This window comes from Chaetodon auriga, chromosome 2 (assembly GCF_051107435.1).
Source record: "Chaetodon auriga isolate fChaAug3 chromosome 2, fChaAug3.hap1, whole genome shotgun sequence".
NCBI lineage: Eukaryota > Metazoa > Chordata > Actinopteri > Chaetodontiformes > Chaetodontidae > Chaetodon > Chaetodon auriga.
In genome coordinates this window covers 23018942-23038243 of record NC_135075.1, presented here as the reverse complement: position 1 = coordinate 23038243, position 19302 = coordinate 23018942, and the positions used below count along the sequence as shown (strand labels likewise).

Sequence of the window (19302 nt, the reverse complement as noted above, 5' to 3'; positions counted from 1 at the left end):
TGTGTAGTATTTAGCGGTATCTAGCAGTGAGGTTGCAGATTGTAACCAACTGAATGCCCCTCGCCTCACCATCCTGTACAGTGGGCGCTTAAAAATGGGAAAAACACAAAAAACTCCATCTAGAGCCAATGTTTTGTCCCTTCTGGGCTACTATAGAAACATGGTGCAACATGATGAGCTCTGTGAAAGAGGTCTCACTCTAAATACCTAAAAAAAAAAAAAAAATCTAAATCAAAACATTTCAGCAAATTTATGCAAAATTCAATGCCATGAAAGAGTCGTGGCCATTGATCTGTCCATGTATTTGTTGGTTTTCTCCATTTTTCCAATATCATTCAAAGTTGAATAATATTATTTTAATCAGTTAAAAGATAATCTTTTTAATGGTGCGCCAAATCAACATACTGTACACTTATTCTTCACTGATGAAGACGAACTAGTTTCAGCGTCTGAATCTGTGATGAAGCGAAGAGGAAATCATTTGAATTTGCTTTTAGCTTTCCTCTTTTCTCCAACATATAGCTGCCTTTCCATGCGTTCCCACTGCTTTTAAGAGTTGCCTCATTACTTCAACTTGTTCGCCACACTGTATCAGTAATTAATCAGTGGTAAGTTCTTTCATCATCTAAGCTGTATCATTTGCATGGTCTGAACTTCAATCTGTGCATTGAAGATCTTATGCAGAAGCATGATGTTGGTGTCGTGCCCATCTGCCTCATTAGCAATTCCAGTCCATCCCAAACATCACGTCCTCTGTGTGTGTGTGTGTGTGTGTGCCACTGGTGTACTGCTGGCCAGAATTACAGTCCTGGTGATAAAGCAGACTGTGAGGGATTGATCCCCCTCTGCGCCCCTCCCCCACCCCCCTCCCCTGCCCAATTACAAGACTGTGTGTTTGATTTCCATCCAAGGCCGCCAGGCGCCGTTTCTTGGTTTCTACAGAAACCTCCACCGCTGGCCTCTCAGTCCCTCTGCCCACTCGTACCCACCAATTAAGGCGCTTTCTAGTGTACAGACGCAGCAATCCCACAATGCCATGCTGTACAACAGAGGATCCACCCACACATACACACACACACACACACACACACATATACTGGGGTTTCCGCAGCTGAAACTGTACGTCCACATAGCCCCACCCCTCACTCCAAACACACACACACACACACACACACACACACACACACACACACACACACACACACACACACACACGATAACGAGCTTCTCCACCGCTGCTGGTCGACTTCAACACCAGTAGTTTTCGTCCAGCGCGGCCAATGAGAGGCACTTTTATTTGTTTTGCCAATATTAGCATGCACATATATTAAAAAAAGATCACACACATATGTTTGAGAGTACACACACATGCTCAGGGCCAAGAGCACACGTGATGGCAGGCACATCCTGTATAACAACTCCTCAGAAGATGAAAGACAAAAAAGACTTTTCAGCAGGCTGGTGGTTACCTAGGCAATTAAAGATGGAGCGGAGAGGATTGTTTAAACTTCCTCTGCCGTGACGCAGAGGTAACGTGCGAGCTTGAAAAGGGAGAAACGTGACTTCTGTCTTTATGAAATGCTAATGATTTATCCACCAGGGAAATTCTCCAACTTAAATACCACATATTCCGCATGAAAGTGAATCCACCACAGCAGCGATCTCCTTGTAGAAACCAATGAGAGAAGCAGACCGTGCTGTATTTTGTCTTGAGCCTCAGTGTAAAGGTTCATATTTAGTGAATATATGGAACATTTCCAACAGCCCAGACTGTAACCATGGCAATCCACATTACCTACTTGGTTATTTTCTCTCCTGAGCCAAAGGAAAACAGCTTGATAAAATGGTATGAAGCCAGGCTCTGACTTAACGCACACAAACAGACACAGGGTAGCAGGGGCTCTTTGTCCCTTGACATGACACAAAAGCCAGACCAGAAGTCTGTGTCTGTGTACAAAGTTGATGCAGCGACTTATTGTTGTGCTACTGGGCTGAGTGGGTATCATGGTTCTGAAGCCGGTTTCAACCGCACACCAGCTAAATCACTGCAAATAGGTATATGAGTGAGAGCAAATCAATACATGGCTTTTCATTATGGTTCCATCTCCTGGCACAGGTCAGTTCACGGTAATGTCAGATAGGCTGGAAATTGAGAGACTCATCAAGGACTTGGGTCTCTTCAATAACAAGCGGAGGAGGAAAGCGAGGATGTGTCACTCCCCCGCCGGCGTGTCAGCTCCACTGGAATCTTTTTGATTTACTTTATCTGCTGTGTGCACATTCACACCTGAACCAAACGGATTCTTCTGATGAGCAAACCGCAAACACTCAGGAAAAGTGTGCGTCTTTCATACCATCAAAGAGGAAGTAAATTAGCAGTTCATAATACTTTAATGTAGAACAATCTGTTGAATAATGCATTCAAAAGAGTTGTGGTTTGATTGTAATCTACTCATTTTTTGCCATCTCTACACAATACTGACAGTGATAAGAAGTTTGTGTCTCTGACTGAAACATGTATTTCTGCCTCCTCTTTCACTGATTTCTAACTGAATGATTACTAAAAATCAAACTGATGACCTTAAAGAATAAAAAAAGGCCTTTGACTAAGCAGGAAGTTAAAAGCTCCTGTTGAACACTGATTATTATCACCCATTGTGTGCGCGATAACATCACTAACAACAGCTATGTGATCATTTGAGAGCTATTTTTCCAGAGCTACTGATCTATTCCTTTATTTCTAAGCAGACAGAAGACACTCCCCTCCATACACCCGACCATCTTTGCCCTCAGTGGGCCAAAAATGAAACTTAATGAAGGGCCACGGGCCAAAAGCAAACGCTCTTTGTATAATATTGTGAAGATGCGAAATGGTACAAGGATCCCTTAATTGTTCCCTTAATTGACTGAATTTCTGCAGAGCGTCACTCAGTCAGCCATGCTCAGATTATGAAAGATAATTAGTAATTAGTGAGCCTACATATTTAAAGAGCAATTTTACCTCATAAAGCCATAACACAGCATGAAGAGCATTTTAATGCATTAGACCTTTTCTGCTGGGCCAAATAAAACCTTACGGCGGGCCAACTTTGGCCCACGGGCCCCACTTTGGGCAGCCCTGCTTTGCAAGTACGTGTCGCCTTACAGCATTGTGAAACGACTGAACCCGGACTCTGTTGAATGTGTTTAGGTAGTAAAGTGGCCTGCTGTTAAACACCTCAGCAATGATATCTGAATAAAACATGAGGCTGCAGAAACACTGTCTGTTCTGATGATATGCCACCTTCCTCTGCTTGGAGATTTTATTACGACGTGTTGTTGTCCTTGAGTGTTTTCACTTGCTGACAAATCTATCCTCTTCACCAGACGTTAATGACATAATACCATCTGAATATCCCTGCTTTTGTCTATAAATAAGTTATTACATGCACTCTACATGGTTCCTCTGTAATCATGTATTGCTTCCTTAATAATACCTTCAATTTTCATATACCGTGTAGAAACATTTGTATTCATTATTTTCACTGCCTTAATGTAAAAACTACCTTACTTTATCCTCATGCATTCATATCACTGAAATATACTGATTTGTGCAGCTGTTTGATATGATGGTTATAATACAGAAGCCAACATTTTCAGTACATTTTAATGAACCCGGTGAGAGAGAAGATGGAGGTGCCTGTGTTCAGCTTGGTTGAGCTTCTTTTGACATGATTCATCTCTTTCCTTCACTTCCACTGACCTCCTCTTCCCCTCCATAAACCCGGCCAGCTATTTCTCTCTGAGACCATCCATCCATTTGAAACCTTTTACCTCAGAAACCCTCTGTGCCTCTGTCGTCCTACCACCGTTCATTCAGAGAATCAAAGTCACGTAATCAACATATTCATGCGAATGAAAGTGATCTAGATTTTGTCTTTGAGTTTGAAATCCAACAAAATGCAAAATAAATACTTTTACATGAGGAAAGATGTCGTAAAGCAGAAAAAGTACTGGAGGTGTGTGTGTGTGTGTGTGTGTGTGTGTGTGTGTGTGTGTGTGTGTGTGTGTGTGTGTGCATGAATCCATTTGTAAATGCTTTTGTGTGAGCTTTTCATGAGCAGTATGACTCAACATTAAGCTTTGGGGAAGCAGAGCCCTTCACTGCTGATTATACTCACCTTATTAATTGACAAACCAGTGAATGAATACCCATTCATTATACGTGGACACCCACTTCTGATGGTAACCATAGTCTAATTAGCAAAAAACCCAATTCATCTGGCCCATCGTGACATAAGCCACTGTATCCATATTTCATTAATACCTACCTTTATTAAATTCCATTAAGTGATGCATAATTACAGTCTATATTTGGACTTCGGGAACCATTTGTACGATGGTGGGTAGAAATAATAAAACAGCACTGACTCGTAAGCAGGTGATTTTGTGAGTGTGGTATTGAGTGACGCCGGTGTGTCTAATGAAGAATGCAGAATGCAGCAACATTGAATTGAACTTGACCTCTGCCAGTTCTATACTGCAGGCTACAACAGGCCTATGTGTCTGTCTACTCATGTGGAGATGATGCACTTTAGCGCTAAGCTACTGAAAACGCATTTTTTTGTGTGCAGCCAGAGAGTTACCTTTCCAAGTAACAAGTGCCCGTGGTTCTGTATTCGCCAGCAATCTCTCTCACTTACAGTGCATTTCTGCTCTCTCTCTCCATTCACAGTAGATAAGTCGCAGAGCGGGTAGACAGAGAATAATGACGTTGAGCATGCACAACAACTGCCTCCCTAGGAGAGGGCCCCGGGGAGCATTTTGCAGTATTATGCAGTCAGCCATAACTAAAACATCATTACAATCCTATTCACATCCCTGACCAAGAGTACGGACTGGCTGAGTGGAGGGATGGAAGGATGGAGGGCTGCAACTGATTATTACATGATCAAATAATCTGCCGGCTATTTTCTCAATTAATTCATGAATCTTTTGGTCTATGAAATGTCAGAAATCTGTGAAAAATGTTCTAATTCCCCACAGCCCAAGGAGATATATTCAAATTGCTTGTTGTTCAGGTTGCTTACTACTAATTTGGCCAACAGTCCAAAACGCAAAGATAATCAGGTTACCATCATATACAGTAACGCAGTAATTCCTAACAGTTGGAAGTTGGAACGGCAACAACAACCATTTAATTTCCTGTTGATCAGCTAATCAATTAATCAATTGATTGTTGCAGCTCTAGAAAGATGGATTGATTGATGACACTGTAGATGGAATAACATGTGAGCAGTTAACATAGTTAATATATTTAACACCAATAGTCAGTTTAGTTCTACATTATGCATGTCACAGATGTTAGTCTGCACTGCATGTACCTGCAGTGCAGTAACACTGAGGATGTTGCCCTCCGGTTGCCTCTTCCTTCCTTCTTGCTTTTTTTATACTATTTATGGTTGACATTAGTCTTTCAATGCATTTATATTCTGGACATAAATACCCCTGTCTCATATAATATTCATTCAAACTGCCTTCAAACACATGTGGAAATCACAGGAAATGAGTTATGTATGTAATCAAGCTTTACCATTTTTTTCTGGAATTTCGTCACATTAATATCAGCCTTATTTTTACTGCTCACTGTGTAAAATTACTGCTAATGCAAACTGAACATCTCCAGAGTTGCTGCTTCCCATTAAAAGTGTTCAACTGGTGAAAGACAGGGTGCCTCTTATTGTGAAGCAGTCACAGGAAACAGCAGGATATTTGCTTGCAAGGGTCTACAAAACAAGAATTATGGCTTTTTACAAATTTTTGTCGGCCAGTCTGTTTTAAATATAAAAGGAACAGCCACGGTGAGCTGTTGGAGGAAGATCTGCGGCTGCACGCCCTCAACTGCTCGAGTGCAGTGTGAAATTAAATCACAGTTGCAATTATTATTGACTGACTTCTTTATTAAAACCACATACATTTGTTTGGCTGCGCTGTAAACAGACACACCTGTTGCTTATCTGCTGTATTTCTGAAAAAAGCAGCTGCTAAAGGAGTGATTTCTGCAATGACAAGCAGGACTTGGTGTTACCATGGTAACTCCAGAAATTACCAAATAAACCTGGAGTTGCAACTTTAATATTTATAGCAACTTCCATGTATTTTCTGTCTCAATACAATATAATTACTATTTATGTTAGTGTATATACGTACTATATATTTTTTGTTTTCATGCTTCAGTTGTGCATAGCAGATGCTCATACTCCACATGATAGTGTATTTTTAAAAAGGTTTCTCATCTGCACTGTGCATTTGTTCTTGCACTTCTACTGCTGTGACACTTCCATCTCCCTGCATGGGATCAATAAAGTGTACTTCATCTCACAGAGCCAATAATGTTTGGAATGTTTTCTAAATAAGCCTCCAGAGTGTGATCTATCTGGAGTGAGCAGGCTATCAGCTGTCAGCTGACCTGCTGAGCCAAAGACTGTCCAGGCAGAACATGAGCAATATTCAATTATGCACACGTTACAAAAACTACTCACTCATTAAACTGGAGCGAATAAACTGAACTGACACATTAATGAACGACTGAATACGTAAATGAAAAACTGCAGACAGTAACAAACATTTGGAGAAGTAGCATGAAATTACTTTTGCTTGCTAACAAGAACTCAGGCAGTTGAACACTAACAGCTCCTCTTAATACGGCACCATAAACAACGAGAGCGCTGGCTGTCCGAGTAAAACACTGTTTACACTGCAGCTTGTCATTGTAATGATGACAGAGCTGAACACGAGTCACTATTTGTCGTATATGTGTTACAAAATGAAACTACGTAAAATGGTACTCTCACCAGAAAACAAGAAACAAACTGCTGAAACACAACATCATTCTACACCTGCCCAGGAAACCACTCTTCCACCCCCTCCTCGTTTTGGTATCAATCAAACTGCATCACTACATCTTCTCACAAAAACAGGCTCCGTGCACTGCTGACACTTTGCCCATCCACTGCTCCAGAGACAAACCTGCAGATAATTAACAACATGGTGGGAAGCAACAGGACACCTTATTTATATGTAAGACGAGCTGAGACTCGACATGCATTCACTTTTGGTTTCCTTGCTACCTTTTTTTTTTTTATTTCCAAGAGAATTATGCCTTTCATCTCTGCATGCTTATAAAGAGGTGCACAGTGCAAAAGCATGGCCCTTCAAACACACACACTTCCCCTCTGATGCTGTATGTAACTCGTTGTGTTGCCCTCTCCCGGGCTGTAACCCAGCCGTGTAATGAAGGCTATAAATCAGCACCTTGGACAGCACTAGGCAGCCCTGAGCTCCTGGATATACGTACTGCTGGAGTCAGGCAAGAGAGAGGGGGGAGCCGCTTTCAGCACCGGGGGAGAGCGGACGGCGACAGCCTCTGACATTCCTACTGTAAAGAGGCGAAAAGCCCTCCCTATCTCGAGCTGGCCTACTGATGACTAAACATTGTTATTCAGGTTGTTGCACAGCTAGCTTAGCAGAGCTGTGATTCAGATGAAAGGGATGGAGGGGATGGATGTGTGTGTGTGTGTGTGTGTGTGTGTGTGTGTGTGTGTGTGAGTGAATGAGGTCCTATCCTGAGAGACGCAGCTACCGCAGAGTGACAAAAAGAGAGAGATAGGGAGAGTATGACACGGGGGGTGGGGGGTAGAGATTCAGGAATGTGTTGGGAGAAGGTGTTGGTGGGGACCCGTCTGAGGGTCCAACATGGCTCTGTGCACACTACATGCAAAGGTTAAGCATTATCCCAGAGCAGATAAAAGGGGACAGCCTGACAAATGAAACAGTCTGACATCATTGTATAGCAGGAAGAGGCGATGAGCTCCAACCACACACGCTCCTCAGCACATTAGCATGCGCTCAGTTTGAACATGCGTGCTAACTTTAAAACTCTGCACACACACGGGTGCATACACACGCACCTTTGTGCTCAAAGGTAGAGGCACACACAAAGACAGCAATGCTCAAGTAATCATATTAGCTTAACACTTCCGCGTGCGCTGTTATGTGGCTTTATGTCACGCTTGGTAACCTGCCCTTGATGGTTCCAATTCGCTGCACTTATAAACGGGGTCACGCTTCAACCTGGCAGCCAACCTCTTACAACTGCTGTCCGTGCTCTTAGCGCACCATTGTAATCCCCCCCCTCCACAAAAAAAAAAAAAAGAGATGCCCGCATTAAGTTAAATATTCATGTTCCCAGCACCAGTCTATTTTTATCATTAAGCCCTCACAGGTAGGAGAAGCAGCATAGTGACTGTTCTCTCATCCGCAACCTGTCTCTCCAGTGCATCCCTGAGAGTCCAGGACTGACAACAACGGGGGAGATTTGTGCGTAACACAGAATGGGAGACATGAAAGAGTGAGAAAAAAGCTTAGACAAATGTAGAGAGCAAAAGGGAAAAAAGAGGGCAATGAGGGATAGAGCTTGGCCTTGAGATAGAGGCGCGTGCAGAGATATGGAAATCCTTAACATATAGCAGAGTGGAAAAAGAAATACTGCCGGTTTGCAGCTTCTGCAGAATCGAATGAGCCAACGGGTATGAAAATGGCAGCCAAACCAAAGTTATCAGGGACTTTCACTGCATTCATGACTTAATGCTGGTCTGAAATGTGCAGTGCTTGTCACCAGCACTTAGTAAAATAGGTTCAATTTCTGTCTGGGCCTGAAAAGGTATGTGCTCTCTGGTGAACAGCTGGTATAAGAGCACTCACAACAGTGCTCTGCACAAACCAGCAACCTACAGGTTTTCATCCTGAGAGCCTGCAGAGACTGAGGACTGGGCTGAGCGATGGGGATTGGATGGAGGGCTGATTTTGACAGCTGGGGGCGAAGGGATTAGCAGCAATGGTGGCTTTGTATCTGTAATTGTGAGTGGCTGTGTGTGTGTGTGTGTGTGTGTGTGTGTGTGTGTGTGTGTGTGTCAGTGTACACATGCCCATACTGCCTGTCCACAGAGCACCATATGTGGTGGGAGTATTTATGTTGCCATGAACAGTGAATGAACCATTGGACGGCTGCACCAGAATAACTCTCAGGACTGTGCGTGCATGTACTGTTTGACTGTATGTCTCTGTATGCGTGTGTATGTATGTGTGGTGGTACAAGTGTGTGTGTGTGCTGGACAAAGCTGTAATGCCCTTACACTCGCCATCCATCGTATGGCGTGAGCCCATTACTATTCCTGTCACAACAGCCTTGCAGTAAGAGCAGCAGCAGAGGAGCCAAGCAGGCCGACCACCGTACAATGCTGTAACACTCACATGCACACACGCACACACACACAGACCCCCCCCCCCCCCATGACCGCTCACTCTGATCAGGATGCGCGTGTAAACCTAAATTGTGCATGCTGTTGTTGAGCGAGGCATTTCTGTACTACATATATTAACTCTCCCTCTATGCGTTTCCATGCATTTGCGTGGGCAGATGTACAGTATCTGTGTGTCACTGTATATGCATATCTGCTCGAGTGTGTGTGTGTGTGTGTGTGTGTGTGTGACTGCATGACACATCCCATCACTCACCCTGGCTCTGCGCTCCCCCGTCCCCCTCCTCTGTGTCGGTCAGGTTGTTAAGCATCCCGGCTCCTCTACGGCACTCTTCTTCGGCTGCGGAGCGATGTCACCGATCGAGCTCTCGGCGGCTCTCCCTGCGCTCCACCCACAGCTATACAGCCACAGAAATTGGGGGGAAGCAGCGTAGAAAATACGCCAGCCGGATCCTCCTCGCTCCTCGCTGCCCGTAGGATGCACGAAGAGAGGCAGCAGGAGAGAGAGAAGGATTTTTTTCTCCCCTTTGTAGATCCTCCTCTTGACGTCTCTTCTCCGCTGGCTTGTAAGCGTGACTCTCTCACTCTCTCTCTGTTGCTCCCTCTCTCTCTCTCTCTCTCTCTCACTCTTCCTCTCTCTGTTGCTCTCTCTCTCTCTTCAGGAGGGGGGTGGGGGGGGTGGGGGAGGAGGGAAGCTGCAGGAGTTTGGTAGATGATGGAACGCCTCAAAGCTGCACACTTGCTCTCTCCCTCTTCCCTCTTTCCTTCTCTCTGTCTCTTTCTTGCCTTTCTCTCTCCTGATCTCGATCTCTCCCACTCACAGATACAAAAAAAAAAAAACACTCACTCTCCCCTGCTCAGATGATGCTGCTCAGTCACTGTAGCTGCCAAACTGATTGCATATTCAAGCAGTAGTGTGATTTCTTGTATATCTATTTCTCCCCTCCCTGCCAGCCTCCCTCTTTTCAGCGTGGCTGTCAGACAGAGAGGTGATTGGGGAAGTGGAATTGATGCTGTTAGAAGAGTGAGCAGGCGGTAGCCTCAATGCTCTGATGTTTTCTGTCCACAGAGGTGCATTATGCATCAGCGTTTCCTCCTGTCGGCTTTGTAATAAGCCGACGCGCTCACTCTCTACTTTAATGTCAGATGCAAATAGAGCCTCTGTTTCCTTCAAGTGGTGAACAAGCCCTATCAACATCATCTGTATGCAGTTATGATAAACATGGAGAGCCTTGCACTCAGACGCGCACAGACACAGAAAGACACACCGTATGACTGGGATGCATCAGCAACCGTTGGTTTTGTATATGCACACACAGATCTGCCTCTCTGCTCTCTCTGTATATGCAGCTAACAGAACAAGGCATTGTTCTTTATCTTTTCATTTCTTCTTCTACTCCACACTTTAGAGTGCAGAGATGTTTGCTTCCAACTGAGAGGACCCTGCACGCTGTATGCTGTCGGCACGGCATAGAGCCTCACTGTCAATTAGACCGGTCTCATTTTGATCCATGCAGATTCATTTTGATCTGGTGCACAGTGTACCGTGTGCAAAAACGCGTGTAGTATGAAGACACTCTGTGTGTGTGTGTTTCTATGCGTGTCCCAGCGGTTGTGATCATACACCAGCGATATGAAAGCAATTAATCTTGGTTTTTGTCATGGTAGCACTGATGCACAGAATAAATTTCAACAAAAAGAGAAGGAGGAAAAATATAACTGCACGCTCGGCTCCAGTGAATAAATTTATTACAATGTCTCAAACAAAACTGGTTTTGTCAAGGTACAATTACCTCGACAAAGAACCAATACCTTGAAGCTTGGCAATAAATTTCTTCACTGAGCTTTGTGTACAGATACATTTCTCTCTCTTTGTTCATTAGTACTCACACCATAGCCAGCAGTTTGTTTGTAACAACAAGAGACATGCACAAATTAAATTATAATATCCATGAGGGAACAGCCTTTGCATTCACAGAGCTGAAAAACTCAGTTGGTTCAACTGTGGCCTGAATGCTCATCATTGCTTGGTGTAGTTTATACCATATACTATGTAGCTTCTGATTCGTTTTACTGGTTAACTGGTTAAGGTTTTTCTTGCTTTTCAAACGATGTGGAGGGAAAAAATAACAAGAAGTGTTCATTATTAAAACACAAGTGCACCGTTTGCTGAAGTAATGGGCCCCTGGCTGAGGTGAGCAGTGGTACTGTACTGAAAGACTTGGTACACCACGACATTTCATGCATTTCTGCTTTAGGACACCAGCTGATGTATGTAGACATAGTACTGATCCATAATAGACATCCAGGGTAAATGAGAGTCCTGCCCTGCAGCAGTCACCGCTGGCAAGCCATTTACTCCACAATGATTAGTTGTTACTGCTGTCATTTGGATGTATGGAAGACGAGTAAATGGTTGGACAGCGCTAGGCAGCCCTGAGTAAATGGTGAGTTCATTCGTGCTGTGGATACCAAGCTTCTGTTGAGCTGCATTAGGACAACAACCCAGTTTAATGTCTACTCAACGATTTAAGCTGTTAAAGCTATTTAAGCTCAGCTGTTTCAGCTTTTACCTATGTTGCTTTATGTTGGATCGATTTTCTCTTGAGTTTTAAGTATTTATATAAAAGGTCCATGTCAGCATCAGCATTGCCATGTAGCTTGCTGTGTATGTGGTCCATGCTAAAGAAAAAATAAAGCCTGAATAAATTAAGGATGTTCGGGTAAAACAGATTTGCACTTATGTTTCCCATGTGTCCCTATTTTTTAAACTAGCAGTACTGGTGGTCACACTAATAATTTAATTGGTGACATGGCTGACTAATGTGACAACAGTGCCAATATTCAGGTCTGGAAACTGCAAACAGCCTGTGAGACTGTGCTAAACTTGGTTAATAAATGATGAACAAGCCACCTGATCAGAGAGAAATTGAGGAAAACCTGCCAGCCACGTATGACAGACAGCTCAAGTAAAGCTGATACACTCATATGTGACATGCTCAGTAGTCAGTTTGAGGGGGGATGCCACCCCCCTTGACCAAAACCCAACCCCCTTGTTAACCTGCCACCCCCCCCTCTCCATTCCCTAGTAGCAGAGAGACTGCAGGGGCAGAAGGGTTGTGGAGCTGAATATGTTCTAGTCTAGTTTATCTGACTCATTGACGCCTTATCTGTTGGAGGTTTTTGCAAGTCAGAATCTGTGGCCCTGAAATATCAGTAGCCTCACAGTTCTGTCTATTATTAAGCCCATGGCGCTGTCCGTGGTGCTGAAGCAGCAGAGGCATATGGAACTTTTTCCCTCAGTCCCATACTGGAAGAGCAGGAGGATCATAGAGAGATGCCTCTGTGCTGTGTGAGACCCATGAGGATGAACCCCATCCCTCCCCCAGGGCCATCCCCCATGTTAAAAATTAACAAATCCCAACTGGACACTTTCTGGAGCGCATATCCAACACACTCTTTGAAATCAGGTGATCTATTTAAGCACTCTGTGCTCAGCTCACTCGACTGATCTGTCTGAGGTGCTACAGCTACACCACAACACTGCATCATCACTGAGGCCGCTTACAAAGAGCATTCAAATCAGCCCACATCCAATCCAGCATCCACCTGTAGGGTCAAATTCCCCCAAAGAGAGGTGAGAGAGTCAGGTGAATTGAAACATCCCAGACTGGACACCACACATTGACTGTGCACCGCACACACTGACATAACAGTTCCATGCGAGCTGGCTGAATGAAAACTTATTTTGCACACAACCAAACCAGCTGACTGTAGCTAACACCCTGCCAAATCTCAGCAATGTTTTGAGTAAGAGGGAAACAAGGCGGGCAAAAAGCCAGTTGTAAATTTGAGTAAGTTGTTGTTTTACATTGTTGGGCAATTTAACGTCTTGTTTGACAACGCCGGGGATGAAATAGGGCTCCTGTATGATGTAATGCATGAATTTGCATCTTCTAAATCAACAGGTCATTTTACACATAATGCTAGAGAATCACAAAAAACATCTATCACGTCATCAGTTGTTGATCAGCTACATGATGACTTCTCAGCTGTCTATATCACTTTCCTGGTGCTAGTTTACAATCAGCTCACAACAGATAGTTTGAAGAAGAGGGAAATCTGGTGAGCTGGAGAAGAAGAAGGAGGGAGAGGACACAGGGAAGCTGACTGTTGCATCACCTAAACAGAACAAGGGACAAATGAGAGCATGCTCTTGTTGGGCAGACGATGGCAAAGAAATGTGTTTACTTCAGGATGTCTGCTAACCACTTCAAGGAACTGGTCTATTGCATTCATCTGCCAGTCAATACCGCATTTACAGCAGTCTGCTGGGTGTTTAAAACGGAGCTGCCGTTCACTCTCTATGTTCTCATCATTTTCAGGAACGCCACAATAACAGCTATGCAACACAAGATTACAAAAGACCGCAAGCAGGAGTTGGATCTCAAAATGCATTGAATTCAAAATTGTTGTTTTTTTGCACCATTTATATACAAAGATGTGTTGGATGACAAGAATATATTGTGTCGCAAGGCAATCAGAGGTAAGAATGAACGAGGAAGATGGCAAGCAAGCACTGAAGCTCCGGGGCAGAGGGAGCTGCTGGCCCAATACAGAGAGTAAGAACAAACCGAAACACTTCAAAATCAAAGAAAACGTATCGATAAGACTCGATGAAGTTATAACAGAGAAAATTTCTGAAAAACGTAGAATGCCAGAAAAAGTTATTTCAACTTCAACACTCAATGCACTTTCAATTTTTTTCCCCCAACCAACCACAGATTTAGAAACAGCACAGGCTCAATCAAACAGATCTGAGGTGAACGTGCCGAGTTTACAGAGTGCTTCAAATAAAATGAGCTTTATTATCGAAAGCGGGAAATTCATTGGTCAGAGGTTGAGATGCACATCGCTGCAAGAGTGGTTCATTTCACTGATATACCAAAGGTTTCTGGAGACAAAACCAAATCCTGCAAAGTGTTTTTTCTTATTTGGTTCAATTCAAGGCATCTTAAAGTCTAATTACTGCAATTCACATTCTCTGTGGGCACTATTCTGTGCGTGTACTGCTGACTCACTCAAGCATCTGAGGGCTTTCTTATTTCTTAAGCAGTATGGCTTGCTGACAGTGTCTTGTCAACAAACAGGGTCCTGTTATTGGATTAGCCCAAACCCCTACAACAATCGGCCCCTGCCAAAAGTAACTCTTTGGCTACAGTACGGGGGGTAGAGGCCGTAGAAGATGCATGTATTGTAATACTACAATGATACTAAAAGTGGGACACTTCTTCCAAGCGCCTGTATGTGTGAGAGTGTAAAAATACACGTAGTATTTGAGCCTACGGGCACTGTAGTCAACAGGCAGAGTTGTTGAAAAAAAATAAATAAATTGTGTAGCTACTACTACACGATTGCTGTGGGTTTGGCAGAATGTACGATAGAGAGACACAGACAGAAAGAGAGAGAGAGAGAAGAAAGGGAGAGTTCGACAAGGGTATTGACAAGTAAGAGGCTTTATGACTAAATGCAGATACATGAGTCACACATTTTCCTATAGTTGTGCTTGTTGTGTCTGATTACATGTGTGTGAGCCGACATTCATGCGCGACCAAACTTGTGTGTGTGTGCAATTTTGTTTGTACGTCACGTTTTCCTCAGAGGAGTACTCCTACCAATTAATCACCTTTGACAGAAGAGTTTTCAAAAGGGTTTTTGAAACAGAAAGGCTAAATTTACATTTTCAAGGGTTCGACTGCAGCCTCATTCAAATGTCATGAACTTGGAGCCGGGCTCTAAACCGGAGACGGAACGGGACAGTCGTTGTTGAGTAATGTTTTACTGAACAGAGCCATGCTAAGGTCATATTAACCTGCTCCACTCTGCTCAAGAGCCCACTAATGAAGTAGAGAAACTCACACACTCCACATACTTTTAATGATGACAGGCCATGGTCAAAAGAAATTCAATTATGTTTCTGAGCAGGGCTCGCTGACCTCTGGTGACCTTGTGTCATCAGAAGGAGAGAGGGGGGGTGCGAAAGGGAGGGCGCTGGCCTTAAAGAGATACAAGGAGTAAACGGATGTGAGCCGAATCACAAAAAGGAAGAGAAGAAGAAAGAACTCATGTCGGATTTTTGGCAAATCTGTAAGTTCTCTAATCAACTTAGTCAAGCTATGAGAAGGATTTAGTGGGCTATGGTGCATAAGCCAACGCATCTGAGATGATGCTCAATTAGACTGCACTGTACTAGCATCCACTAAATCTCACACTACATAATAAAGTACAGCACGCAGTGAAGCTAAATAAACAGGATATGCTAGGAGTTGATTGATAGACTTTCATTCAGCTCATTGATTTTGGTTCTTATCTGGTATCATTTATCAGTAATTATTTGAGTTAGAAAGAATACCAGTACAGCATGTTCAATAAAAAAAAAACACCTTTGTAGTTAGAGGAATACTTTTGGGAAATAAGCTTATTTACATTCTCTGTGACAATTAGATGACAGGATCAACAACACTCTCATGTCTCTGAGGCAAATATGACGCTATAGCCAGCAGCTGGTTAGCTTAGCTTAGCATCACAACTGGAAACAAAGGGAAAAAGCTAGCCTGGCTCTGTCCCACTAATTAACTTGTTGAATCCTGTCTGTTTGAGCCATACAAAAAAAGTGTAAAATGACCAGTTGTGGTTATGTGCCAAATATTTCTTGGCCAGGTGCAGTAACTTCTTGAAGTCTCCACTCGCAGTGACGGGGAGTCCAAACGTAGCGTAGCTCTGACATGCTAGACCACATAGAGACTCCTCCTACACTATTTGTCTTCTCTATGTGTATGTTTAAGCCACATAAAAGACATTTCCACTGCCTTGTGATTAACAAAGTTTTCTCATTCTTATTCTGATGACATTATGTTAAGTATCACACTTTCCAATGCTGGAGCCGGCCTACCTGTTTGTTCACACTGCACACATGCAAGGACGCTCCCAGGATGTGAGGTGAAATGCATCAAAAAGCATGTTTCTTAAATCCTCAGGGCTTATCAATGTGTGACCTCTGGTTCAGAAGCAGTTTTCAGTCCCTGACTTTAGGACATGCAGAGGTTAAACTGCACAACGGTGAGCGGCTCGAGGAGCTTGGGTTCTTATAGATAAAGCGAGAGGACAACCACTTCCAGCCTACAGCATCAGTAGCACAGTCTTGTCTCCTTGTGTGCTGTGGCGTCTTGGACTCCTGCCAGATCATTATGGTCTGTCTATGCACCTCCAAACGTTGACAAGGGCATGTGGCATTTAACAGCATCCAGCGGCCAAAGACACAAAAGGCCTGGACGCAGAGTTAAATTTCAGCTGGACACAAAAGACGCGAAGCTAAACAAGAAACAAAAATTCTCAGGAAGCTTAAAAGGCGCTTCCTTGCTACTCATCTCCAAGTGTGCGGCTAGAGGAGCGTCAAAAGTTTTAAAATGAAACAGCATCTGTAATATTCTCCCTCTGAATTCCCTCAGTGGCTGAAATCAAAAAATATTTTGAGTGAGAGAAGGCACTTATACTTAAATAATGCAGTACATGGGCTTTCTTCATCTGTCAAAAACCTCAGGCAGAAAGGCTCAGTCAGCATTCGTGTTAGATGCATCTAAGCCACCAATTTCATCCCCAAAATGACGACGTTCACAACAGGTTCGTGTTGGCTTCACACAAACACAGGCTTGGCTTGGTTTAGGCATTTTTATATGTGTACAGTTTATAGTTAATCAGCCCAAAATAGCCCTCCTAAGTCAAATCTTTACTTGATGATGGCTGCAATAAATCTAATTGAAGCTGCATTGTCATGAATAATGCATTTTGGTTTTCTGTCTCAGCCATTTTGTGAATGAAATATGCAAACATCAAAATGACTTCCATAAACATAATGCGAGGCTGATGTGCACACAGTGTTACTGCGGAGCTATACTGAAACAATTTGAGAATGCAGTTTGTTAGCACAATGCTCAAGCACTTCTGTTGATGAGTTCAGCTCCACTAGATTTCCCACGTGTCTTATTCTCTCTCTCTCTCTCTCCACTGTAAATCTGATCATGCTCTGCTCAAAGAACTGTCTAATATCCTCCTACGGCAAGCCTGAGGACAAATACAAACATAAACGCATGCACAAACACTAAAGGATATAATTATCGCTTTATTTGTATGAAACTGTGTTAGGATGGGCTCATGGAAATTTCATGGCAGCTGTATAAATTTAGCTCTGTTCTCCTGATGGTACATTTACAGTAGGCTGCGGATGATAATGGATGTTATTCAGGAGAGGCTGGGTGGATTCCATCAGCTGTCCATCAGTCTACCTGGCGATGCCAAATTGAGTAACAAGTGTACACCCACTGTGTTAACTCTCCTTATTGAATCGACCTGCTTCTTTGAAATTTGTCCTTCACAAACAAATCTAATCATAGCTTCGTCCCTTGCGAAAGGCTGATTTTGCAATATGAAAGCACACTACTCTGACTGTTATTATTGAATACGAGCAGGAAACCTGATGGAGGGACAAAGGAAAAGAGAAGGGCAGAAATCAATTCTGAGCAATTGCGTAAAAGTTTTGAAAGCTCAAAATCTGTCCTTGTTAGCCCCCAGCTGATGGGATATTGTTACATAACTTAGCAACATAATTTATTGTTCAGCAGAGCTGAGCGTCTACTACATGTGTACGGTGTCAGGGATTTGTGAAGTGCTGAAACCTGCAGGGCTGGCAGAACCTCTCGGCCCTCAGAGGGGTTGTCAAGTAATTAATCTGAGAATAGTCGGGGCAGCCCTGAGAAATGAGCCCCCACATCTGACAAGGCTTTGATTGGAGAGACAGGCATCTGAAGATGTGAGGGAGATTCCTGTGGCCTCGACAGGGAGAGCGAGGAGATCAAAGTGGTCTGGTGATGTCCCGACACAGCAGAGCCGGGCTTCTGTTTGCTCTAAACATGTTTTATCTGATGAGGCTTGCTGGCCAATCTCAGAGCGTTGTCTTTCTAATCGCCTAATCCTTCTACAGCAGCTGCTGGCTCCCAGAAAAAAACTGACAAATACAGAGGTCATCTACTCTCTCTACATGCTGACTATGTTAAAGGTAGTGTTCTGTGTATGTGTAGACAGATGTGCGAATGCTTGCGCGTTGGTGCAAACATGAAAGATTCAAACACGTTAAGTGTGAATACTGAAGTTGATTTAAGGATTTCCGATGAATCAAACCCATTACTTTTAATCCACAGAAATCCGGCTCAGCCAAAAGCAGCAGATTGATGAAGCTGATGGCAATCTTACCTTAGGCTTGTAATGCAAGGGACAGACGAGGCCCGTGAAATAAAAGCAAAAATTACAAGCTACAGGTTAAAAAAACCCACCTCGAATATCTTGAAATTCATTGAAATTAACATATCTTAATGACAACCACGTTCATGCATGCAGCGTATTTGAAACACATGTTGTTTTGTGCTGACCGAGAAATATGTTTCAGAGTGACTGACCAGAACTTTACTGGACAGCATTTGTGTTTATGTCAATGACTTAATGCATTGCAATCACTGTAATGTTTCCACTGAATCTTTCCACTTGTCCCATTGTTTGAATGCCGCACAATAAGGTTCTGCAGCACTTTGGTGAAATTACCTTCTATATCAAAAGACTGACAATACCACGAGCATGAACACATACAATTTAGCAGCCTCCTACAAACCATCAACCTGAGGCGCAGCCTGTAGACTTCATTCCTGTCTCTCTTTAACTTGAATTTTGGCTAATTTAGAGTTTTTCATTTCCAAAGTGGTTTATTTAATGAATCTCATTCACTTATGCATAAGAAACGATGATTAAAAGGGAAAATCACTGTAATTATTAGGCTGTTGCAGAACATGAATGACAGGTTATATTTTAGAGACGTTGAATATGAGTGACCAGGTTAACATGGTGAATGGTTGAACATGTTTATTTTAAAACTGAACTTAAAGATGCTCTGCAATAA

The 19302-nt window shown here is 43.2% G+C and overlaps 1 protein-coding gene across 6 annotated transcripts in view; it reads right to left on the bottom strand.

Annotated features, from left to right (window-relative positions):
• Positions 1-19302, bottom strand: part of slc12a5a (solute carrier family 12 member 5a) — a 146670-nt gene that overhangs the window by 81573 nt on the left and 45795 nt on the right. For 4 of the 6 annotated variants that reach the window (XR_013077730.1, XR_013077729.1, XM_076741540.1 and 1 more), the window contains exon 1: positions 9556-10104. The exons of the other annotated variants lie outside the window; for them this stretch is intronic. Coding sequence is in view for 2 of the 4 variants with exons in the window: in XM_076741540.1 (XP_076597655.1) it covers positions 9556-9610 (55 nt within the window). In the remaining 2 variants the exon portion in view is untranslated. Of the gene's footprint in view, positions 1-9555; positions 10105-19302 lie in introns of those variants that run through there. 6 annotated transcript variants of the gene reach the window in all.